The sequence below is a fragment of the Alligator sinensis genome, unplaced genomic scaffold (genome assembly GCF_000455745.1).
Source record: "Alligator sinensis unplaced genomic scaffold, ASM45574v1 scaffold794_1, whole genome shotgun sequence".
Taxonomy (NCBI): Eukaryota; Metazoa; Chordata; order Crocodylia; family Alligatoridae; genus Alligator; species Alligator sinensis.
In genome coordinates this window covers 2,043,451-2,070,250 of record NW_005842125.1, presented here as the reverse complement: position 1 = coordinate 2,070,250, position 26,800 = coordinate 2,043,451, and the positions used below count along the sequence as shown (strand labels likewise).

Sequence of the window (26,800 nt, the reverse complement as noted above, 5' to 3'; positions counted from 1 at the left end):
CCAATATTAGAGATGCAAACACCTACACATGAATCGCAAGATAGACCCAAACATTTCAAATAGGAATCATAGTGTCAAAAACTTTCTGATCTGTTGTAGTCTTTCTGAGTTCTTAGCAACAGAAGACTTGCTCTATTTTTCTGTAGTCAAGAAACTAGTGAAAGCTAAGAGCTGGCATTTTCTGAGGGGTACTTTGAGCTTAAAATAGGTTGAGAACTTATAGGGCTTACTGCATTTCTAGAGATAAAAGGTGGTGTTTGTGGACTTGTCTAAGGAAATTTGAGAGATGTCGGCATTTCTGTAGGCATTCTTTGGCTTGGACTCCACCAGGTCTTTGGCTGTGGCTTCCTTATTTGGGACACATTTCTACTTATGTTAACTTCTATAGAGACTGGAGATGAGATGATGATAATCTTCCATTGCAGACATTAATGGTCACTGAACCATTTTATACTGTTTTCCCTGAAGACAAGGTGGTATTGGTCTCTCTGACTAATATTAAGTGGATTTTCCTCTTAACTGGTTTGCTATTATGCTTCTATTTGTGTTTTTCTCTGTCTCAACTAAACTGGCAAAATTGCATGAAAAGATCTGTACGTTACTAGTTAAGCAAAACCATTCAGAAAATCACTCATTTTTCAAGGCTGCATAAATGAGTTATGGTCTGCATCCAGTTTTTTTAGGGGTAGCTAATGTACGGTTCACCTTAGGGGTCACTACTAGGGATTGGTACTAGTTTCTAGAGTTTCACTATCATAAATTTGTTTGGCTGCTGTGAGAAGATTTATTTACGCCTGCATGAATTGCTATTCTCCAGACACGGTATCTAGGGCAGTTGTTGGAGGGTAATGGTTTGAGCATTGATTAATTAACAAGGTGTTTTAATCCCTGGAGGATATTTATGATGGCTAATCTTTAAATGTGCAGATATTGGGAAGAAAAGGACAAAGCTGCTTACTTTCAGCTCTTTAAAGTACTACCTTTGCACAGTCTTGTTTGGTGCTGCTTAGTCCTCTGTGGTGTTGGAGCCTTGTTGCACATAGATCTTCTGGAGGTGATAGATTGGAGGGATTGTCTGATGTGAGGTTGCACAGCTACACCTTCAATTTTATGGAGTGTGTGATTCTTACAGCCAGCTGTTGCTTCAGAAAATTTCCAAGGCTACATGGATGGAAACATGACTGACATGGGAGTTTTACTGAAGGTGCATAACTTATTAACACACAAAAGGCTCTCAACACATTGCAGGAGTGCAAATTGAGTGGAAGTATTGTGATGAGAGGGTGGAGAAGGTTTTTTTTGGGTTATAAGAGGGCTTTCATGAGGACACTGTTCCTATTTTTGTTTTGTATATTGTACCTACATTTCAAGTGGCAGTGATGCTTTGTCAAATATGTTGAAATTAAAATGTTTGGTTCAAATGTAAGGGTACTTTCTTTTCTGGGTTCAACAGAATTGCTTATTATATAGATAGCCTGTGTTAACACTGGCTAGTTTTGTACTGATAATTGCATTTGCAGACAAAGCAAAGCTAGCTAAAGAATTACAAAAGGATTTAAACTGGTAGGAGCACTGATGTTTTTCATACTGGAGATCCATCATAAGCATTCATTTAAATTGAGTGTTCCAAGGCTTAAGTAGGTGGAAGGCACTTGTTTCAGCTTTGCCTGTGTTCTGATAAATACAGATGGATAATTCTCCCCAAACTGTAAGCTGGTTGCATGTTATGAGATTTATTACACCTGTGGTTAGGTTCTAGCATGTGACAATCACAAAGAATCACATGCATCAAGCAAAGGATATCTGAGCACTTTTCCTGTACTGTTAATATTTCCCTCCCTTCCTGTGTGGGAAATCTGGTAGCCCCTATGGCATCCTCTTTGCAGCCACTAGCACCTGAGGTAGCAGGAGTATAGTTAGAACACTGTGTCACAGCTAACCTGATAACAGCTTTTAGGAGGCAATTACCATCCAGCATAATTTACAGCAGCTCCTAACCTTGGATGGAGCAGGGAATCTCAGGGAACTGTTACTGGTTGTTGCATCTCAGCTTTTCCTCTCTGTCTTGGGTGGTAGTTTGTTCTGAGGGGTCCCTCTGTTAGCCAGTCCTCTAAACCAACGTTTCTCAACCTGTGGGTTGCAGCCCAGAAGCGGGTCACAAGAATATATGAAAGGGTCACAAACAAACTCTAAAAAATGATTTTCCTTTAGAGGAGAGAAACATGGGAAACAGTGACTTTTCCCTTGCAAGCTATCAGAGCTTCAGGGGCTCCCCTGCCCCACATACTTGGAGGCTGGGGGCAGTGGGTCAGGACTGGCCACTGATATTTACAAATGGGTCCTGATACAAAAAAGGTTGAGAGCCACTGCTCTAGACCATCCCTCAACTTGGGCAGATGAGCTCTTATTTTTCAATCTCAGTTGGTTTCCTAAAGCTTGCAAGGTAGTACCAGGGCAGCCAGAGTTGCTCTTATTCTTTCCATCATTGTAGCAAGTAGCCAGCAGGGAAACAGGTGAGTGACTGCAACAGGGCAAAGAAAACGGCTGCTTGGAGGGGCTCCTGGAGAAGTAGTGGGAGTTGCTTTAGTGACACCTCCTGTGTATTTCCCATCGTGATAGTGCTGCTTCAAATGCTGAAGCAGAGGCATGTCACAGCATGTCTCGGGGAACATGCATTCAGCTTGTAGACAAATGCAGGCTTTAAGTCCTGTTCAGTGACCACATCTTGGAGCCTGAAGTACCGCATGCTGGATGGACACCACTAGACTATTGATCTGCATTATTGAAATAAAGGAAAGGCTCTGGAAGCAGCCTGCATGTTTTCCCTCCTCCCTTCAACTGCCTGTTAAAATTCTGTTTAAACAGCAGCATTCATTTAAAACTGGAAGAAGTAATTAATCATCTATGATGTGTGTTTTAAATGATGAACGAACCTGAAGGAACATTTTTGTACTGATTTGTAAATAGGTTACAACTGTTGCAGTGAAACTACCTGGGCGCACAGAGTAAAAATGAAACAAAACTTCCCAAGAAGGGGAGCCTGAAAATAGCAGAATAAGCTTACAAAGCATCAGGATTTTTAAGGGGTGGCCTTGTTTCTGTGAACTTTATATGCATGTGCTTCAGCATCTCTGAAAAAGGGAACTAAAAGATGGGATGTAGAAATAAGCCTGAACCATGTTAACTTAGTTAATTTTTCTATGAGTTGTCAGTGGGCCTTAGGTGTATTGGGAAAAGAGAATTTCCATCTGTGTCCTAAGCTAGCATTATGCATCAGTAAAAGAATTCAGTAGTGCTCTGGGAAGGGCCAACTGCTGACCACAGGAATACACAGGAAAGCAATACCAGCAAAATGTTTGGTGCACATTTGGTACTCTACTGTTGAACCATATTTAGACCATACACATACGAGTGCCTTCTTTTGGTTAATCTTGTAGCCCTTTGAAAGAGCTTCAGCTAAGTAAAAAAGCTATTTTTCCTAAAACTGTTGCATCAGTATGTATGAGTTGTACTTGACTGCTTTTCTTTAAAAAAAAACAACAAAAAAACAAACCCCCCCCAAAAAACAAAAACCCAGTGAAACTGGAAAAAATCTTCCCTCTAGACAAGCTGCTAGAATATAAGTGCTCTGATACCAGCCTTTACATAGGTAAATGTATGGTTGCATAACATTTCACAACTGTTAATGGGTAATCTCTTGAATATGGGATTCTAATCGTACAATATGGGCATGAGGGTTTTCCCTTTTTTTTTTTTTTAATAGGATGCTGAGACATCCGTTTCTTGAGGCATTGAGTTACTTTATTCTCCATCCTCTGCAATGGTGCATTCATTTGGTTTATTCTTTAAAGAGAAATGAAGTGTCATGATATGACTAGTATTGCTGGTGTGTGTGAGATGGTGGTGAAAGTTATTGGTGGCTAGCAACTATAAATGAATTTTGAAAGTTTCTCTTGACTGTTTTTGCAGCTAATTATGACTGGACACTTTTGATTTTGTGATTTGGCAGTACCACAGAAAGTCCTTTTTGAAAACCTCAGATTGATTTCACTCTCAACCACTTTAACCATGATATTAATTCTTGTATTGCTGAGCTTTTATCATTTGAAGCCAGTGTAAAACGATCTTTTAGACAGTTTTGGCGATCGGCTGGAACACGGCATTGTATATTATCTTCAGTGGTTGAAAACAGTTGGATTAAAGTAATTGCTTTTCTAATTTTGGCTCTGTTTAATGTGGTAGTTATGTAGTTGGTTGAAAGTTGTTTAAAGCATGAGGATATCTGATGTATACGTCTCAGCATAGTGCTGAAAATCTGATTTTCTTTGGCATTGAGAAACTGCATTAGTTTAGTTGTAACTCTTTCTGAGAGAGATGCTTGTCTAGATCAGTTGTTCTTATGTATGTTGGCTTCTTCCCCCACCCCCATATCATCACAAAATGTTTTCCTAGTTTAAAAATATTTCTATCAAGTACCATGAGGAACTTGAATGAAATTAAATATCTAACAAAATAAATAAAATTCTGCCTGATGCAACCTTTTTTATGAAGGCTGATTGGTACTGTTCTTTTGCTACTACAGCATGAAAACAAAATATCTAGCATTTGCTTGGCTCAGATATTTTTGGCTCAAAAATAAATTTTCCAGCCAGATTGGAGCCAAACACACAATTTTTTCACTGCTCTACTAATCCATTGAATATTCTGAAATTGGAAGCTATTCGCATTCCCTTGTGATTCCTTTTAAGTTTTTATGCCAGTTTTGTGAAATACTCTATTTAAAAAGTGTTGTCATGCTTGTTTAATTTCTAAGCCTTTGTTTAAAGTAGGAAGAGGAATTGGCATGAGTCCCTTTCTGAATATGACTTGCACCGATTTGTGTGTGTCATAAATTGTTCATTTCTTACACCACAGTGTTTCAGAATTGGGTGGTCATTTTATGCTATTTTGTAAAATGAATAAGGTTGCTGGTTATATATTTTTTAAACATAAAAGTTGTGTTAATGCTCTTTTCACAAACTAGCACTAGTTTTTTAGATGTAATTTATTTTATATTTGAATACGCGATATCCGTATTTACAAGGGAGAAATTTAAAAGTATGTACCTAAGAAGAATCTTCTGCCATGAGTGCTACCTACCTAGATATACATTTTAAACTCTCAAAACCACAGTTTAATTTCTAAGTTGGCAAAGGTGAGACTTTCTTTTGTTGGCTGCCTCTGTATTCTTTGACCACAAAATCTAAAAGCTACTATTGCATTTTTAAACTGCTGTTGTCTCAGTGGATTAAAAAAAGTCCTGCAAGATGGCTAGTAACTGATATTCCATTCAGGAACGAAATTGAAAAAGCAGCATCTTGTGTGGTAGATCTGTTCTTTGTGTGTATTCATAGTGGCTTATGATCCCTTTAATGATGCTATAAATTTGTAGCCTATCTTCCTTTTGGGCATTGTGGACAGCCTAGCAATGAGAGGGTGACAGCTTATTTTGAACATAGTTGCTTAAAATATTGCAAGGCCTACTTCTGCTCCTGACAGATCTCTCTCTTGTTCTCAGATGATGGGGTGGCCTATGTCTATTGGAAGATCAGATTTGGCCAGTGGAATAATCTGACTTTAACTGGTGCCTGTTGCTTGAAGCAGGAAGAGTGCAAGATGTCAGGCTACCTTTAAAATATTTGTTTTAGATACAGTGTATAAAAACAAATATATTAAAAGTATATTTTCAGTTGCAGGGAGGGAGGAACATCTTGATTGCTTTTTCAGGAAGGCTGAGTTTTCTTTGCCATTTCTGTATAGTCTGGAGCAGGGGGGTTATGCAGGCAGGTGTCCTCAGTTAGTTCTGGCATCTTTCCGCCTGTGTATTGGGCAGACTGGAAATTTTGCATGGTAAAAACTTGTGGCTCAAGTTGATACTCATTCCTCATCTGTATATGTGTTTTTGTGCAAGTCCTCCACATATAAAAATTGCCTGCTTTCTTTACCTGTCAGTTCATAAAATACAGATTTTTGGGTAAAAATGCCTTTTGGGTACACTTTGCAGCTGTTTCAGCCTGTCATGAACTGACTAAAAGGAGACCAATGTGCAGTTAGTCAGGAGATGATGTTACCCAAATAAGCTAATTAAAAGTTTAGCAGGCCGTTTTTAGGCTCTTGCAGTGTTTGACATTTGAAACCTCTCAGGCCCCCAGTATACTAATGTGTGGTCCTAACAAAGCTGATAAAAGTTCTTTTTTGCAGCATTTTCTTTCTGTAAACTTGAGCTAAGGGTTAGTAGCTTGCTGCTGGTTGTGATTTCAGCTCATGTTGAGAGTGAGCTTCGAACTCTGACTGATGCGATTTATACCACACTGGTAAAGGATAAGATAGTGCTCCATACTTGCTGGAGATGACCCAGTGATCCTGTTGTCCTGCCAATCAGTGCCTACTATATTCGTGCCTTTATGCTTCGTATTGGAGGCCTTTGGGGTAACTTATAGCCCTGAAGCAATACACTCAGTTCTTGCAGCTTTTCACACCAACAAACCTAGCAATACAGTTATTGGAAGGATCATATTTAAATGTGCGTCTGACTTCTAGTTTCTGACAGCCATATCATTAACAAAAAGATCATGACAAAACTAATTTGATTTAAGAAAAATGGCACCACTATGTACCTCCGATATGCCCAACACAGCACCATGGAGATGCTTTTTGGATCTCTCCACAGGTCTACAAAGCACTGTCCTTGGATTTTGGCTTCTAACAAGTACCATTACAGGTAAATGACTTTTCCTTGGTGTAGAATGCAGCTGCCAGTAGCACGTGTTCTAGGTAGCTCCGGCAACTTTTGACAAGATAAATCTTGCATAATTTTTTTTCTGTTGTATTTTAATTGCAAGAAGCACTTTTGGGAAATTTTCAAAGTTTCTTTGTTTCTGTTCTGATGCAGCTTCCAGGTGGCAGTATCGATCAATACCTGAAGATATGCAGCCAGAAATATGGATTGCACAGGAATTACGGCGGATTGGAGATGAGTTTAATGCTTCCTATTGCCCAAGACGGGTAATCTTTTTCTATTTTTTTACTTTAGTTTCTATTTCTTTATATGCAAGCTTTAAAAGGAAGAAGTTAATTTCTGGAAATACTTTTTGGGGGTATAGGAGGTATAAATATATAAAACTGCATAAATATGTTTGTGTGTGGAGGTATAATACTAAGATTTTAGTGATGAGGTGTTACTTGAATATTTAAGGCTGTTTTGATGGGAGTCCTCTTTTTACAGGTGGGATTTAGTCTCTGATATGAAGTGGTATATAGTATTTTCCCCTAATTTACATTACACAGACCTAGCAAAATGTCTGCTTATGTCTTTTGCTGTAATCTGAGAATAAAGCTGATTTTTTTTTTCAAAGATTTTCCAGAAAATATTTTAATTAATTTGAGATATGGGCCTTGGTTTTTAATTAGTTTTAAGTCTTCCTTCCAAACCCCAAACTAAAAACCTTGAAACATTTGCAGTTTGATAATAGTTTGTATATTGCCCTGTATTAAATTCCACTTGTCATTTCTATTTACCTGTGACAGTGTTGATGGGCAAAGACTTCAGATGTCAACTAAATGCTCTACTGCTGTATGTTTAAAAAGGGGAAATATAAATTCTAGCTTTTGTGGCTGTAGGCAGAAGCTTGGGGATATGAACAAAGTACTGCTACATCTTTGTGATCCTGCTGCACATCTGGCTTCTCTCATGGTCACACTCCATCCAGCTCCATTTCTTGGCATTTCTTGCTTTGGTTGTGCCCTTTTTGGGGATAGACTTTTTTTGTCTATGTTTGTTAAAAGCAACAGCTGTGGCATTATGATATTAATACCACAATGCTTGCATGTTACACATGTGATTACTAGTCTACTGACTTGTCTTTATTCTGATATGAGAAGAGTCCTGTTATGTATGAGTGTCACTAGGGGCTCTGACAGAAGTAACATTTGTTGCGCAATCGGCAATGTGCACAGCTGCAGAGCACTTTAAAAGTGGCTGGTCATGTGACAAATTAACCCTTATTTAATGAAAGATCAGATGAAAGTGCTCCAAAGTGGAGTGCCTTAGGGAACATCTGTTCCCTAGGGTCAGTCTGTCAGCACAGTTGGGGCTGGGCTGTGTTGGCCCAGGCCTGGCCCCAGTGCTGTCGGCAGGAAGGGAAGGAGTGGGAGCTATAGGCTGGGGTTTTCCCTGTGGTTCAGTAGTAGAATCCTTGTCTACCACACAGGAGACCTGGGTTCAATTCCCAGACACTTATACAACTACAGCCATGGAGGCACCAAACATCTGGACTGAGTCTGGTCTTTGGATTCTGTCTCAGTGGCCTAAAGGGGAGGATGAAAGGTCTAGGCAGTTTCCACTCCTCCAAAAATATTCCTGCTCAGGCATATGCATCAAAGGTCTGGGTGGCCCTCATGCATACACCATGATCCAGGAGGATCGATGGTTGCCACCACCAAGTGAGATGCTAGCTGCTTGGAACTAGACCGTCTTCCATGAGTGCCAAGTCGGTAACCTAAGCTTATTCCCTCCCTCCTATGGCACTCCATTATAACAGTTGTCCTTAGATTGACTTTTGATTTTTGTGGCTTATGATGTAATCAGTCTTCTCTTGAGCTCCTTTATTGCTCATGCTGGCCCCTTCATGATTTCTTCTGTCTTCAGCATGTAATGATGACCCCCCTACCCTCCTGCTCGTCCCCCAGATGACATTGGTACTTTGAGTGATGGCCTGAATTTAGCAGCATCTAGAGGTTCATTTAATGTTGTCCTAAGACAGCCCTTTTCTCATCAGTTAGATTGGAGGCAGGCAATTATTTCAGCGGGAGGGCTGCTTAACGAGTTTTGGTGAGCTGTCGAGGGCAGCAAGGTTAGCCTCGCCCCTTGGTGAGTGCTCCAGCCCCTGGTAGCAATTTTGGGATTGGAAGACCCATCCCTAACCGCTGGCCTTTGCCATCGGAAGTCCCTCCCCTTGCCTTCTGGAGGTACTCCTTTTGGGATTTGGGGGTCGCCATCTTGGAACCAGAAAAAACCAAATCATACACTAAAAGTCAAACACCTATAATATATTTTAATTTTATTACAAACATTTTTTTGTCATGGTCTGTGTTTGCCTAGTGTATATAGAGGTGATTGCACAATAACTCAAAAATAAAGTCTTACTCTTGTATATTGTGTGTGGGGTGTGGTTGGGGGTGGGTGTGCATGTGTGGTGGGTTGGAAGGGGTTTGTGAGGGGGTGTGGCTGTTTGGGGTGGCAATAGGGTATGTTGGAAGTGTGCGTATCTGGGGGGTTGGGGTAGGGTGTGGGTGGCTTTTGTAGGGTGTAAGGGATGGTGGGGGGTGTCAGAGTCCCGTACACACTCCCCCCTCATGGTGCACAGCCTCTGCTGCAGCTGGTGGCGGCAGCAGCAGGTGGCAGGCACTCGGGGCTCTCATGGCCTGCTTGGGCACTGCTGTCCATCAGCGTGTGGCTCTGGCCAGTGCTGCACATGGTGGCAAGGAGTGCAGCCAGGCTGGCCTGCCTCTATCGTGTGGGGCTCCACGTGGTGCACATGCAGCTCCTGGCACTGACGTGCCACCAGGGGATGCCCCATGCAGTGGAGCCGGCAGCCTTCCCTGCCCACTGCCATGCAGGTCTCAGGGCTTCACCGCAGTCCCCACCCCCACACCTTCCTCACACCCACACCCTGCCCACCCAAGCTCCGCACTCCCGCTGCCCTCCTGGGTGCAGGCTCCATGCTGCTGCCAGCCCCATGCTCTGTGCCTCCCGGCCAGCTGCAGTTCCCCTCTGCCCCCTCTGCTTCCCTACCTGGTACCTGGAGTGAGTGGGATGGTGGGAAAGCTGAGCAGGTCTTCTGTTGGTTGCAGCAGTGGCAACAGCAACCCCTCCCAGAAGCCGGGCCCTTCCACCTACAAGGGTGGAAGTGAGGTGCTCAGGCTGGGCAGGGTACAATTAGTTGGTGGATGCCCGCGTGCTAGATGAAATTGCTTGGTGGGCTGGATGTGGCCCATGGGTCATATTTTGCTAGCCCCTGAGTTAGATTGTTCCTCCAGTCTCTTTTAGTGGAATAAGCTTATGGGAGACATTCTCTTTCTTTTTGTTGGTTAGATACTCTTAGTCCTTGTGGACAAACAAGCTTCCTTCCACTATAGGCCTTGACATACTGGGGAGCATTCCCCTGGTTGCAGCCTTAGCATTAAGCATGTTCAGTGCCTTTCTCAATGTTAGGAAATGTGTTGGGAGTCAAAGTGGAGCTGCAGTGTACAGTGCTGCAGGGATTCTACCCATAGTAAATAGGAGATGGGTACTTTCAGCCTTGGAGGCCTGTTCAGCTGATTTGCGCAGTCTCGCCAGCCCAGAATCAAGAGAGTGGCTTAATGCCATCTGAGCCTCCTCTGTGCCCATTGGTCCAAAATGATCAGGATTAACATGCTTCCTGCCTCTCAGCAACCCAGTGATTTGGAAGTCAGTGCATATTGATTCTTTCAGCACTTAAATTGCTGCATACTTCAATGCAATTCTGTGAGATCCTGATATTTTTAAGTGTTTTGTTCCTAGTTTCAGAAATATCACAATGTTAGTTGCCAGCTAATCCAAAAAGATTCACAGCATTAGCAGAAATATTGGTTGCTGCTTCTCTTCTTGCCCTCTTCCTTAATCCCTTTAATTCTACTTCCAGGTGCCATTCTCTCCATCTGTAAAGCATTAGACCAAATGTCTTGGGTTATGAGATACTCAGTGACATGTTTCTATTACCCTCTCATCTTAAATTCTCTAACACCAGACAGGGGAAAATAGTATTGGGGAAGTGCAGACGTGCCAAATTAAGGTTGGTTTGTGCCTAGGTTTTCAGGTATAGTTCTGAATATTTCTCTCAATGTGAAGGAGAACAAGGTACTCCTTCAGAATAAGTGTTCACACTTGGTATTATTCAGAACCACAGTGGGTGCATCTACATGTGGATATTAAGGCGCCTGAATAAGTTCTGGTATGCTTTGCACCAGAATTTATTGCTCCTGGGCTCAGCATCTTCACGTGCACCCAGGACTGCAGCATATTGAACCAGGTGGGAGCAGTTCCAGCAGTTGGTCCTGGGGGTCAGCCTGCCAGCCTGGGATTGCTCCGATCCAGCTCATCATGCTGCAGAAGGGCTGGCAGGGGCACAAAGGCATTCCAGTGTGGGGCTAGCCATCAGGCAGCCTCTGCTTTGAAGCGCCCTTGGGCCCCAGGTAGCCCTATCAGCATCTGCGTGTATGCTGCAGCGCACTAAATGCTGCCACAGGATAGTACTTGTGTTTACAGGTACTAATCTACCATGGCATTTATTAGTTTCCTGCAGCCTAATAGGGCAGCACGTGAAGACACAGACTTTACTGCGGAGTCAATTAGGCAACTCCACTGTAAATGTCTCGTGTAGATGCATCCGGTTTGTTTTAAGTTCACGCCCTCCCTTAATTTATTTTCAGTTCAGAGTGAAAGCTGGTCCATGGTCAGCAAGAGTATGTGTGGGGAGTGTTTATCTGAGTGTTCATATGGTATTGATATCTTAGGAGGGGGAGAGCTGCCTGTTATAGGATTATACTCAATGTATACAGCCTTTTCCCTGTGTAAAATCTGTTGGCTTGGTGTCTGTACTGGTGAACAGCACTTGTTATTATGAAGTGATTAATTATTATTTTTTGTAACTTTTGCAGTAGACTTCCTACATGTCACTGGGTATAGTGCTACACAATTCAGTGTCTCTCCCTTGATTGCATTTAGAATTGATCTTTGACTAACTAGGCTCCAGTATTGCATAAAAGGTTAGGGGGATTGTGGCAGACTCCAAGCTGAATGGGAGCCTCAACTAGAGCACCATATCCAAATTTGGGCACTGGTCTTGTAGAAAGCGACAAACAGAAAGCAACCAAAATGACTTGGAGGGAACAGTTGGAAGAACTGGAAATATTTAATTTGGAGAACAGAAGACTGAGGAGAGATTTGCCAGGAATCTTCAAATACATAAATGGTTGTTATAAAGAAGTTTGTGATGTCCACAGAGAATTGCCTGCAGGGGATAGACAAAAAGTCTTAAATTGCAGCAAGGGCAATTAAGACTGGAAATTAGGAAGAACCTTCTAACTGTGAGGATGGTTGCAATAGTTTATTCAGAATTTGTGTAATCTCCATCCTTGAAAGTTGAGTGCGGGTCAGATGAATGTGTGGCTGGGATGGTTCAGACAAAGATGGCACTGGCCTATGCAGGGGCTTGGACTGGATGGTTTCTTTAGGTCTGTTTCAGCCCCATCATCCTTTAGTTCTATAAAAGTGTCTATAACATGCCTTCATTCAATATTCTTGTTCAGTTCTCCCCCATAAAACCAATTCTGTGGGCTCCACAATGTGGTTCATCTGCATGTTATCTTGAAAATGTAGCTAAAATAATTAAATTGAATTGGAGTTCAAAGTGGGAGTATCCTGAAAATGAGTTTATTTAAAGTCAGTATTGCCTAAACTGTCCTGATTGCATAAGAATTTATTATTCATTATTATCAGATGCAACCTACATAGGACATCCAAGATTTAACTAGTATTTATTTTGCTCAGTGAAAATCTATCTTGCATACCAGCGGAGGTATGTTTCTTGCTCATCTCAGACTTTTCTGCGTGAAGACAAGGTTCTTTGGGTAAATGTGATATCTTTAATTAGACCAACTAAATCGTTGGAAAAATTGTTCCTTGAAAGCTTTTGGGTACAAACACCCTTCTTCAGGCATGGGGAAAGTCTGCTGTTGTTTTGAGTTCTCCTGGATGGGATAGAAGCCAATATGTGAAATTTTCTGAGTGAAGGCATTGATGAAACTGACTGTGGAAATACTATTCAGTGGTTGTTACTGTCCAGCCATGCGGATTCAAAAAGGACTGGTCTGAAAGTTCTTGTTGGAAGAAATCTGAAATGGATATTTTGACATTGAATGACTTATGGCTAATAATTAAATGCAATAAAAATTTAAAACCTCTTCTTTGTCACCTGTGACCAATAAAGCCTGATTACACATAGCTTGCACTGAGCTGCTGAAATGTCATTTATGTTATGCTGACCAAATGTCCCCACAAATTTGTCAATATAGTGGACTAGTGCAGCGTTTCTCAACCCGTGGGTCACGACCAAAAAGTGGGTTGCAAGAATATATAAAATGGTTGTGAACCAACTTTAAAATGGATTAGCAAACTTTAAAAATTAATTCTCCTTTAAAGGAGAAAAATGTGGGAAACTCTGGATTTTCCCATGCAGGCTGGCAGAGCTCCAGCCTGCAAGGGGGCTGCTTGAAGGTCCCCCATTCCCTCCCACAGCCACCCCCTGCCCCACATACTGGGAGGCTGGGGTCTGGGGATGGGGGGCAGTGGGATGGGAGTGAAGGGCACTGGTAAGGCCAGGGAGCTGTTTTCTACTTAAACTATTTACAGGGTTGGGATTGGCCATCGATGTTTACAAATGGGTCCTGGTACAAAAAAGGTTGAAGATCACTAGACTAGTGGATAGGTTCCTACAGTGTGGGTCAGGAGACTGGCATTGTATTCCTAGCTCTGTTGCTGACAGTGAAACCCTTTAATTTCTGTCCTTTTTCTCTGTCTCTAAAGTGGGTATAGTGCTTAATCTGTTTTGTAAAGCTCTTGAGAAACACCTATGAAGAAAGGTATATTCCTGCTCTAATAACTACTGTTGTTACATTTTTTTAACCTTTGTGCTGTTGAATTCTAGTGATAGGTTTTGGTGCATGGTAATTGGTGCAATTGGCTGCTAATGCCAAAGATACAAATTCTTATCTTATTAATAGGTCAGGCTTCTAAAGGTAATAGTTAATTTCACTGTTCTGAGGAAAGATGCTATAATATTGTTCTATGGTATTAAAGATGGGCCTGTTCGTAGCAGGTCGCCTGCATTTTGGAGAAACAAAGTGTTACAGAGACTGGTGGGTTACTGCAAGATTTATCTCCTCTGGGGACTCCTGTTTAAATCTGTATTGTATTGCAAAATTTTAATGGACTTAAGTACATTTTAGTACCTGCCCAGTGGCAGTCTGTTCAGGAGAATTTGAAATAAAAATGTTATGACAGATACTGACTGGGAAAGTAAATTCTGAGTAGTCTCCTAGTTTATGTGAATAGAATATATCTTTTTCTTAATCTGACTTGGACTGTGCCCATTTTTAAAAAATAATTTTAGTTTGTTGAATAATTCTTAAGGCATTTTAAGGCAACTGGAACTAAATATACTGTCCTAAGCTTAAAATTTGATATCTTTTATTTTCAGTACCATCTTATATATTGTATTCACTTGAATAGAAGATGACCTGATTTGTAAGACAACCCCCCCACAATAATTTGATTCCATATATGGAAAATTTATAAATTTGTTATAGTTTTTGAGGTATAGAATCTAATTACTGGAGGTTTGCTTTGAATTTGTCCCCCTTCCACTGTTGGAAAATAAATCTGGAGGGTCAGGTAGCTCCTTTGCTCTCTGCTTCCCCCCCCAACTTTTTCCCCTGGTAGCCTGTTCCCGCTCTCCTTACTGTCACACCGTCATTTCCCCAAGCACATAGACAGGAGCCTGGTGTGGTGGTAGAACTGGAAGCTGTTAGAATTGGTTCAGGAATTGGTGCATTACATTTTCTGGCCTGCATTATGCATGAGGTCTGAGGATCACGATGCCCCCTGGTTGAATTTGTGCATCCCCCTTGTTTGACTAACTCTTTGTTTCAAAGGTCTTGATCTTTTGGTTCTGAAAAGGAGAAAGAGAAAAGGCAGGCAGAGCAAAGCTTCTTTCTCCCCCGTATTTTGACTCCTCTCTCCCAATTTACAATGTGGGTTTGGGGTTTTTTTGCAGCTTGGTAGCTGTTTTCTTATTAGCAGAGTGATGAGGGATAAGTAACTTAGGATATTTTGTTCCTGCCTTTCATGAACTTTTAGAGATCAGCACAGTAGGCAAGTGTTTTGTTTCCCTAACTGTGGCTGCAGGGGTGAGGTAGTCTTAGGGGGACCATATGTTCTGGTTTGGCCAGGACGGTCCCAGATTTCAGAGCCTGGTCTCGGCCAGACAGTGAAAATTAAAATGAGTGTCCCTGGCTTGTGGATGCAGAACCAGAGGTGCAGGAGCTGTGAAATAAGAAGCCCTAGCAAACAGCAAAATTGCCCTAAAATAGGTTAGCTTGATTAGTGGAATGACCATTAACACTAATTGTTACTTCACAGGTGATTGTTAACACCTGTAAAGTAAAGAACAGTTAGGGTAGGCTGCATCTCTTTGTCTCCTTGTTTAAACGGAGAATGTCTGTTTGCAAATACTTGTGGCATCCAAGGCTAAAATGATGCCTAAGAAACAAAGTCCTACCTTCTTTCTCTTTGCTTGGGAACTGTTCTGCTCGCTTCGGAAATTACATCCAAACCAGGATCAGTTTTAGAGAACTTGCGACTTTAATAGAAACCTTACTGAGAGAAAGCACTTCTGCTAGTATCACTGTGTGTTCAGCAAGGTGTTTGTTGGCAGATAAGTGTTGCAAAAAAAAAAAATCACACAGCACACCTGATGCTGCTATCCCGGGACATGTAAACTATGTTGATGTTACTTTAGGGAAGAGGTCTTGTAGTAAAGCACCGCTTGTGTCTGACTCCTGTCCATGACTGATGGGAGGTGGTTTCCCTGGAGGGAAAGTCATTCAGAGAATCATAGAAGAGTAGTGCAGAAAGGGGATCTCCAGAGTCCCGACCCCCCGGCAGGATTATTCCTATGCAGACTTCCTTGTCTGTCCTGCTCACTCCTGTTCCTATCTATATTATAAATCTTGATGTTTTCATTCTGTCTTTCTCCTTAATCTCCTATTGAACTGGCTGGAGTTGCTCAGTTAAAGGCCCAGCAAAGCATTTCTGCTGTGACAGTGGAATTTTCAGGCATGTCAGTCACAAAGTGGAGGAGAAAACTTGCAGACAGGCTGCAGCTGTGAAAAATCCTGTTATTGCACAGGCTGGTCTTGGCCACCAGGGTTTGATATGATTATAACTAGAGTTTTAAATTTGCTAATCTTGTGGCCTAGGAATAAATGGATGTAACAGCTTGAGCACATTGTTTTGGCATCATTGGGGCAGGAAGGGGAAGTCTGACCCACTTTCCCACTCTAGGTGGGAAATCATGATGTAAATGAGTGACTATTCATTATATTTTACTAGTTCATGAAATCAACTAGAAAAAAATACAAGATCTTTATGTAAAGTATGATTTCTGCTATTCTTTAGAGCATGTACAGACATGGATTTCCTGTGCTAAGCAGAGACAGAAGCTTACTGTTTCATAAGTGGTACAAAGGCAGAGAGAGCATGGTTAACATACCAGGGGACACCAGTGTCAGGTGTGCTGTAAAAAATTGTTTTAAAATCACGCAACACTTCTTTGATGACAAACACCTCATTGAAGATGCAGCAATACCAGCATAAAAGTACTTTCAGTAAAGTTTCAATTGCTTGTTGGACCAGTATAAACTACACTGGTAGAATTTTTTTATCTGTTGGATTTTGTTATACCTTTGCCTCGCATATTATAGAGAGCCCTCTTCTATTAGAAATCATTTTAATGGGCAGGTATTTAAAATGACAGACTTTTTTGATAAACAGAAGTAAAATGGGTGAAAGAAGAAAATACTTTCCAATCAGCAGGAGTCAAGGACAGCACTGGGAAGCAGAAGTACAGATTTATTAGAAAGTCATACTTGTCAGGACAGATTTACAAGATGTAGCAGAATCCTTATTTATGCTTTTGTTCAAAACAAAGCTAAATCACTGTCTTTTAGGCTGTAAATCGTTGTTTTAAAATAAATAACTCCTCTCTTGCAGTAAATAATTTATTTTTACTGCTGTTGCCCCATGCTTGTTTTTGTGAATAATGCAGCCGTTCTGCCTTAGGCAATGTCTGAAAAGAGACCAACGTCTAACCTGAAACTTGCATATTGTTACCACAAACTGAGATTTGGCAAGCAAAGTAATTTATGACTGTCTTCTATCAGGGCTTGCAACAGAAGCAGTTCAGGATTCCATAGGAAGTGGTTGGAATTGTTATGACTCAGGTGTTTTGTTTTTTTTCCCTTGTTTGTCTTTAGTCAGGCTCTAGCTCTTGAGATGCAGCTATTAGGATTCCTTCAGATTGGGTCACATAACTTGCAACTGCAGTGACAGTAAAATACAGATGTGACCATCCAATATGATGCCATTTGTTTTTTCATAAACTTCACTTAAAGGTGAGTTGCAATGTAGTTTTTAAAAGTTTAGGTTTGTGCTTCCTCCCTTTGTTACTGCATTTAGCTTGATTTATTTATGCATTTATTTAACCTTAGAAATAAGAAAAAATATTAGGCATGCATCAATTTCCACAAACGACAAACCCAGTGGTTCCCAAGTCAGGCTGTAGATGCAGTCCAGAAGAAGGGTGTGAAAGAGAACACGACTTCTACTTTGGCAGGTCCTGGGCTCTTGGGTCTACTGGCTAGATCCATTCTCTTCCTTTCACTTGGGGTTGGAAGGATGCAGCATTCCAGCATCACATTATACTAAAGTACATCCTCATCATAGCTGTTAATATGACCAGTGTTGCCTCTTAGCAACAGGTTTGGTTTAAGACTATTCTTCTGGAGTTCCTCTTATTCCTTACCACTTATTCCTCTGCTCTGCAGCTAGCTGGATATCTGAGAGTACCGTGTCCAAATCTGGGTTTTTGTTTGTAGCCGTGATGGTCTAAGGACATAGGCAGGCAAAGTTCTTTGGGTAGATGTGATATCTTTTATTAGACCAATTGACATTCCTCCACACTTTTAGCTTCCTTGGAGTCTCAGACCAGCAGAACCTCTGTATGCCTGATGAAGGGCGACTGCGCCCAAAACACTTGCTAAGAACATTTCTCCAACTACTCAATTGGTCTAATAAAAGATATCACATCTACCCAAAGAACCTTGTCAAAATCTGACAATTGTCACTGATGAATTTAGTGAACTCTGTTTATCGGATTACATCTAATGGCCAACTTGTGAATGCAGACATGGATTATTAACTCCTGAGCCCTTCTGTAAACCTAAATGTACTGTTTAACAAACACGTGAACAAATGTTGGGAATCCTGCAGCAATGACAGCTGTGCAGTGCTGTTATGTTTGGCTGCATATCATTTTGTAGCAAGATGTGCCAGGCTGTGATCCAAATGATTGCTTGTTAAATAAAAGGAAAGGAAAGAAATGCAGTAGCTTAATTGCTTAGAACAAAAATGGCATGTTATTTCTCTTTATGGAATCCACTGTGATGTCAGTGTCCCTAGGGATTGCTTGCTCATGTGGTATATCAAATTAAATGGCTCCTGTTAAATGGCCACATATGTTAGCAGTGTCTGTGGAAAATGAAGGTGTATGTATCGTTTGCCAAATACATATAGAATACCGTTCTTTATTGTGCAGTTTCACAGAGCCAGAATTTAGAGCCTGGTCAGTAGAATGCCAGGTTCCTTGAATGTAGTTACCGATGGTAGATTTGGAAATGCTTTATATCCATTTTGCCTCATGCCACTTAGTTCTTACAGTATTGTTTGCCTAATATACTAACCTAACTTTCTGCGGGTTTTATTTAGGAATCTCCTGTTCCTTTATTTTTAGCTCTCGTCTGTTTTACAACTTTATTTTGGGCTAGCCTCCAGTTTTGTTCAGCTGGCAGACTGTTGCACACCTGATTCATTAAGAGTACCAGCTTGGTATGCAAAGGCTTGTGTACTGTTGTAGAATGTTGTGACTTAGCATGTAGATAGGTTAACAATAGATTTGATGTCCTTATTTGATTTCATCATTCATACACGGAAGCTAAGCAGTGCATGGCTAAATGTTATAACAATGGACATTTGCAGCAGGTTTTTTGAAAGAGCAGCTTGCTGTCAAGGTCTTGTTTTGTTTCCTATGCACCTGCTTCCCTGGATTGAACTCAAGTGTATTGTTTTGATTTGGTCATTTTAGCAAAACAGTAAATGAAATTGCAGACATTTCATGTCACTGAGGAAGTTGAAAGCAGAGAACTTAACTCTTGAGATATTGTATTTTCTTAGGCTTAATATTAAGTCTGGTTAATTTCTGCTAATTGGGGAAGCAGTTTGTGTATTTGTCTCATCCTTTCACTGGCTCAGGCCTCTGCTCATGCTTCTCCCCTTCCTGCCCTCCTCTCTTTTTCTTTTTCTGTTGAATATGCTGACCTGCAGCCCCATCCTGTCATTCCATCTCGCCATTCCCAGCCATCTTGCTTGGGATTAAGATATAGAAATGTCCAATTCTTCCTCTGCATGCTCAGTTTTAGATACTGTCCCTCCAGTCACATAAAGTCTACATAACCTGAACGATTTTTTGTGGTATCTATATTTCATCCATTCTTACAGAAGGCCAGGCTTCTGATCATTCAGCCAATAACAGCTTAAGCTGATTGAGAGAGAGAGCCACCCCAGGAAATTTGTTCAGCTCACTGGTTCAATGGGAGTGGCTTCTTTGTTTGACAGATGCGTCCAAAAGGAGCCTGGTCAGAGAATTACATTGCTGTGATCTTTTCTGTGGGATGTGGTCATAGATAACGGGTGTCTTTCTTCCTGGCTCCTGCTAACGCTCATGCACTCATCCTTCCCCTTTGCCTGTGGCTGAATTGCAGCTTTCTTCACTCAGTATTTTAGTTCACTCAACCTCATTACTTGATACTCTGAAATATTTTTTTTCGGTTTGCTCAGTGTTCTGGTATTCTGGGTGCATCTCTCTCTTTTATTGGTGAGGTGTCTTGTTTTTTTACTGCTAGAGTACAGTAGATTCTTCCCTTCAGATCATATCAGTAGTAAGAGCAAGTCGTGTGTCAGATTCATCCGTGTTTCATGTATTCTGCTAGCTTCCACCCTTCCTGATGTTTAGTTTCCTGCTTAAGTTTTTTTCCAAAATCTGGCTTTTAAACTTGCTCAATTCTTCTGGCAGGGAGTGACTTTTTTTACATCTGAAACATCCCAGCCACTCCTAACCAAGTGATCTTGAATACATCCTTTCCACCCAGCTGGGAAGTTTGTCCCAGGGCCTTGCATTTGAAGCTTCAGTGTGGTAATATGATTGTGAATGAATTGTATATTCACATATATATTTAACCTTGTCCTGAAAAAGTCCCAAACAAAAGGATATAAACTAGGTTTGTGCCTTTGGAAAAATACTTCATAATGTACGAAGAAGGCATAAAAGGATTTCCTTTTAAAAAAAATGGTAATTTTATCTTTTCAGTCATCAGGACAGTCCAGCTCCTGTCTTATCTGTTTTTCTAGTGTCTCAGTGACCTAGAAGTATAGATTAAAATAATAGAACTACAGGACTTGCTTTAATGAACAGAACTTTGAATCTTTAAAGAAGTGGGTTTTTTCATTTTTGTTTTTCTTTGCTTTGTATTTGAATGAAATACATAAAAGCAAGCAATCAAAAAAACCACCAACACACCAAACCCGCAAAGGTTGTATTGGAGAAACTGAACAAAACTAACTTGCTCTCTGAATTAATTGGGTTTTATGAGCATTATTTTCTATAATTCATACAAAGAAAAAAGGGCACCGACCTGGGGGAGGTCGGGGGCTCATCTTTTGTTGATGACCCATATAGCATAGTTACAAACAAACAACAAATAATGTCTCTCTCTTTGGGTTTTCCATCCCTAGTGACAATCCACTTTCACTGTCCTACAGTACCATGAGGCTAAATTTGTTAAGCTGTCCTCTTGGAAACTGTTTGTATTTTGGGTGCCAGAGTTCAAAATAACCATAAGCTTACTGAAGTAATTGCAAGACAAACCAGTGCTGAAACTTGGAACAAAAGCAATCCTTGAGCAGAGGCAAGTGAATCATCAGTGCCAAAGTAGAGGGAGCATTGGTTCTGTAGTGTGCCAGGTGCCTAAGAGCCCTGTTGCCTGGAGCACCCCAGGTGCTAGGAAGCCCCAGTGCCTGGAGTGCAAAGTCTGCAATGTCTGTCCACACCCTAGAAGTGCCAACTGTTTGAATCGGCATTGATTGTCACTGACTAGAAGATTCCTTGGCCTGGATGTCAGATGAAGTGGGCAGTGCTTGTTAGAGGCTATATTATTTGGCCTATGTCATTCCATAACACTGCTGGCTTCATATGCAGGGCAATGATAATAATGAAATAACTAGCTCAGATTGTAGGTCAAGACAATGAAAAAGTTAATCTCAGTTTTTATTGAAAGAATGAACTTGTGTGTGTGTGATCTGTTTACTCACCCCAAGTTGCAAATGCAAGTCTCGTGCAATGGAAGTGTTGCACAAACCCAGTTCTTCACATGCTACAGTGGCGATCAGTTGTGTTAAGCCAGCCACCTCTGTTTCCTGACTTGTAATATGTCAAACTTGCCTGTGGTTCAATGTAATCAACATCAAGTGCAAAATGCCTTTTAATTTTTTTTTGCATAAGACTCTTTTTTTATGTGCTTCCAGGTAAAAGGAGCAGAATTGCGTTCAGACACCTCTCCTCATGTTCTGTGCACCAAAACCTAACCAAACAATGTTTACACAGGTGGAGTCACTTGAGCGTGATCAGAAGCTCACTAGTTCATTAGTTTTAGCACATCTTGGTCAGCTTTATTTAGATTCTTCACAGAAATTGCACCATATCACTGATTCCTTAAATTACAGCTATCAGATTCTACTCTTTAGGAATCTAAAACATTTTTCAAGTCAGTAGCTCAAGACAGAGACACAGTTATACTCGGAGAATATCATGCTTGTGGCTTTATCCACTTTTTTTTCTTTTTTCAGTTGTACCAAATCCCATAAATTATATGCCATTTGTTTGCTGTAGCAAACCTTACAATCAACTCCATGTCAGTTAATTAAACATCTTGGAATACGCTTAAATAGAACCTAGTGGTTGCTGCTTTGGTTCAGAGTGAAAGGGGCATGCAGTTCTACTGGGGTTTTTTTGGAAGTAGAAAGGAGTCCCTTTTTTTCTGGAATAGGTACAAAGTTAACATGCTCTGGTACATTTAGCATGTCCCATTTCCTGAAATGGGACATGTTAACTATATCTGGCCAGTTTTAAAACAAGAACAGTCATTTACACTCTCCAGTATTGTCTTCCTTTTCGCAATCACCTCAGTAATTTAGAAAGAATGTATTGATTTTAAAAAAAGTAAATTGCAACTACGTAGCTTAGTATTTTTTTGAATTGTTCTCTACCAGCTTTTCTATTAGCATTATCTTTCATTTTTCTGTTAAACTGAGAATGCTCCATCCCAATGAGTTGGTTTGTATCTTAGTAATAGACATTTCTGGATTGGAACCTTCAATGGAAAAATAAACTTTTACATTCTTTCTTGCAGGGCTTCTGGGATAACCAAGGAGTAAATCATCAGATTATTTTGCGCCTCTTGCATTATATCATCCGCCTCATTTGGAGAAGACAGTGATTGACACTGACTCTGGATGCTCTGAGATTTGTTTACTTGTCAGAACCCAGGAGGAGCGCATGCTAATAATGCATTTGAGAAATCCTCCTTTTTCTTAAAGAACATCACATATTGGAAGGAGCAGTGGGACTCCATGCTTGTAAAAACATGCACATGGACCTATAGTTTTGTCTGCTGTCGGACAAAACAGGGAGTTCACTGTGAAGAAGCAGAAATGAACTGTGGAAATGGACATATTTGAACTTCCTGAAGCAGAATTTCTCTTGCAAGTGTTGTTTACGCTGGTTTTCCTTGAACTTTTTATGGACTGAGATTAAGGAAAATATTCAACCATTATTGAATGATTTTCCTGCTCACTTCTGGAAACTGGTGGGCTGATCTGCATCATGCTGCGGCGGACTTAACTGAGCCAGCTGACTTGCAGAGCTGCCTCAGTTTATTTTATAAAATTGCTGTACAGCTTTCTTGCTCCAGCAAGGAGAGGTCAGACTTAAAATAGGTTCTCTCTGTTCATTCGCTGATCACTTTCATTCAAAAGAATGAAGGGATTTGCATCGGCTCTCCATAATCCTGCAGGTCACTTAACACCTCTTTAAATTCAACTGCACTTGTGTGGCATAAACAGCATGTGCCCTGCTAACTTCAGGCTGCAGTCAAGCACAGCTGGAGCTCTCCTGCCATGAGCTGTCCACCTCCACCAGCTTAGAAACCAGAATCTTGAAGTTGATCTGAAATTTGAGGCATAAATGTAAAAATGTCATGGTCCCAAAACACACCAGGTTGCCTTTCTTAAAGTTCTTTATATAAAGTGTGTATGGATACATTTATGTATTATAATATATTAATGTTTGAGATGTGGAATGATTAAAGCAATAACATATTCTGTGTGTGGGCCTAAACAGACCCAATACACTGCAGTCTTACCCAAAAGTGAAGGGTCCTACTGCATAATTTCAGGAAATATTTGAAACCTCACTCTATTTTACAGTTATTGTTGATAAAACCCAGTTGATGGTGTTCGGGTGTCTAAAACATTTTGGATTTGTGCTGAAGGCATGTTTTGAAGAGAGGTGAGGAACAAACAGCTATAATGGTTGAATGCATGGACTACTGACTTTACTGCTTTGGTGTGAGGACCAAAAGTGGAATATCTGCAGTGATCATGGTGGTTCAAAGTCCAAAAGGTTAATAAGTAGATATCCAACAGGAACAAAAGTTCTATCATTTTGAAAGATGCTACTGTTCACAGCAGAATTCCCACATAAGGTTTTAAAATGGTACATACTTGTAAGACCACTCATAGTATACATACACGGTAGAGAATTGATTATATTCTTCACAAGACACAAGTGTTGAGGATGAACATGCAAGAGAATGAAGTTGACATAAGATTCCTGGACCTGGCATCCCTATTCACTGGATATGGGGAGGTGTTCAGCACAGACATAAGATTTAGCATATTTTTCCTTTAGTTAGACATTTTTTGTGTGGAGTGCTCCATTAGTACGCCCCAATAGTTTGCAGAAGTTATTCCGAAATGATACATCTGTGATGCCATGAGTGGCAAGAGCTGGCATTTGTGATATAACAGAATGATGCATTTGATTACAACTTAAGTGAACTAGGAAGTAAAAGGAAGATTTCATAAAAAGGAAAAGCTTTAATTTTGGGGGTGGAGGGGAAGTCAGAGGGAGGCAAGTTAAAACATGTGCTGAACACCACCCAGAACTTGCTGAGTGGGCATTGTAGCCACAAATCTAGACTAAATTGAATTTTATTCTTTTGTTTTGTGGTTCACCTCTTAATGCAACAGGAAACTGTATGACAGGTGCTCGAGGGCTATGTAGTTCCTTTATACAGAGGGTGTGCATTTATGCATAAATTTGCCCTAGTCTGTCTTCAGGTTTGTCTGTCATCTTGGCGACCAGTGCCAAGAGCCTGCATGAGTGATTCATTCGGTTCCTGTTTGCTGCAGTCTACTTCAGAAGGCCACAGATTTTCTGGTTTCATCAACACCATAGAAAGAATGGGATAGCTATTTTTCCAAAATGTTGCAATATATTTATCAGGAGAAGCCATTGTATGTGTATATATTTTTAAAAATTGTAATGAGTTTGTATAATATGTACTCTATGCACTGGCCGCCAGTGCCTATCTGTGCTAGGTAAAAGGTTTCTAGTCCAGACATGGCTCTGCTAGCAGACTCCAGAGTGCAGTGAATCAAGAGGGTAGAAACACACTTTGGCTTTGTAGGTCAAGGCTGTTAGCTTCAATTATCAAAGCAATGGGTGTATTTGATACTTTTTAAGTTTTTGAGGGAAGTGATCTTTTCAAATATCTGGAGTTTCAGAGGCAGAACTCTAGAGGTCCTAATCGGAGATTATCATCCATATTACTGGGTGGGGGAGGATATAAATTCATTGCTCTTCCATTTTGAACACTGCTTACACATTGGGGTCTCATAGCCATTATAAGGATTAGTAAGAAGTCAGGTTTTCCAAAAACAAGAGATTGTGGTTATCTTCTGAACTTCAAACCATTAGATATAATCATCTAGTTCCAGCTATTACTGTCTTGAAACTTCCTTAGTTAAGACCACATTATTCACTGGGTTTCCATGATGAACTGAAGTAAACAGGCTTGAAACTTTTATTTACAATATGTATCTTTCTGAACATACCAAAGAAACTGTTTTCAGTACATGTGCTTCTATGGTTGGAACACTTCTGAAGTTCTTTTTTTAAATATAGAGTCTTCAGAAACGTCAGCATAATTTCTCCCCGTGATTTTTGCCCTTTCTCCTCTGCCTCCATCACCCTGAGTCTCACATGCTCCCCTTCAGTGAGGCTCTGCTGGCCCAGTGCCTGGAGACTTTTGTGTGCTTTCTTGCATATTTACCTCTGGCATGGTATTGCAACAGGTTTGCCTCTACACTGTGGCTTCAAACTAGCTAGCTTCCTGTAAACCCTACAAATAATCTTAAGGGCTGCTTGCAGACATTAAAAAGAACTCTGCCCCCCAAACTTGACATACTTCAGTGCCGAGCCCAGCACATGCCCAGAAGAAGCAGTGCATTAGTTGGACCCAACTTGCCCAGTGTCTACATAGATTGGGCACTTCAGCGGGGCTTTTGTGCTGCTTTTATCTAATAGCTGACTGAATCAGCTGTTAGATAAAAGCCCCACTGAAGTGCCCAATCTATACGGACGTCGTGAAGGTGGGTCAAAGAAACGTGCTGCTGTTTCTGGTAAAGCATGGTTTTTGGTTTGTTGTGTTTTTTGTTTTGTTTTGTTTTGTTTTTTTAAATGTCTGCAAGCAGTCAAGAATTCAATTAATTATATGAACATTAAAAAAATATATTCATACCATGTGACTTGGACTTTTCTGCACTCACTTGTTTATCAAGATGTTTTCTATAGAAATTAGTACAGTATGTATACCTTCAAAAAATTAAAACTATTCCCTTTGTTTTTGACAATTGTAAAAGCAGGTTTTGTGCCTTGACAACCCTCCTGCCCAGGTCAGATGCGTGGGTTTGTTTGTTTTTTGTTTTGTTTTTTTTAAAGATCCCTACAGCGTGACATTTAAAAGTCTATAAAAATCATTTTAGCTGTGCTGTTAGTTGACTAATCGAATAATTTCTTTAAATTTCCTATTATCCTTACTTTGTATATCCTGCCAAAACTATTTTATGAAGAATTGTCTTTGGTGGTGGACAAACCAGATTCAAACCTCTTATTGCAAAAAACTTGTGTTAAAAGGTATTATGCTTCCCCCCTCTCCCACCCAATAATTGTAAATATTTGAGTATTTATTAGATTAGGGCAATATTATTTTCACTATCTGAGCCAAATGCCTGTGTGCAATGTTTCCTTTCTTTTCTTATTATGTTATGTAAAAATGTTGTACAGCATATAAATAAGTAAAAATTACTGTTTTTCTACACTTTTTTTAGAATTGGACTTGGTAAATGCTGTAGATTCCCATTTCTGTGTAATTAATGCACTCTCTACTGTTTTGTAATACTGTAACTTGTAGAAACATTGTATATTTATTTTCTGCTTATTTAAGTTCCTGTAAAGTTTGTTTTTCCTGAATTTACTGGTGTATATATGGAATTAGTGATTGATCAGTTTACAGCATTGTCTTGTTCAGTGCAATCGGTAAAGTCTAGTTATGGAGTAGAATTTTCAAGTCACGTAGGCACAAAGGAGCCTAAGTGCCATTGAGAGTCGGTGGGATTTAAGTTTCTTTTGTTTAGGATTTTGAAAAATATTTCTACTACATAGGCACT

General features: G+C 40.4%; 1 protein-coding gene across 11 annotated transcripts in view; it reads left to right on the top strand.

The window, feature by feature from the left end:
- The window catches only part of BCL2L11 (BCL2 like 11), a 42,050-nt gene extending 16,529 nt beyond the window's left edge, over positions 1-25,521 (top strand). For 5 of the 11 annotated variants that reach the window (XM_025205678.1, XM_025205680.1, XM_025205684.1 and 2 more), the window contains 3 exons: positions 6,710-6,760; positions 6,932-7,044; positions 22,420-25,521. In XM_025205678.1, the coding sequence (XP_025061463.1) occupies positions 6,710-6,760; positions 6,932-7,044; positions 22,420-22,506 (251 nt within the window). In that variant the 3' untranslated portion in view covers positions 22,507-25,521. Of the gene's footprint in view, positions 1-6,709; positions 6,761-6,931; positions 7,045-17,154; positions 17,293-22,419 lie in introns of all 11 variants that reach the window. The other 6 variants (XM_025205685.1, XM_014520535.2, XM_014520534.2 and 3 more) reach the window with 2 other exon arrangements.
- Positions 25,522-26,800: the final 1,279 nt, after the last annotated feature.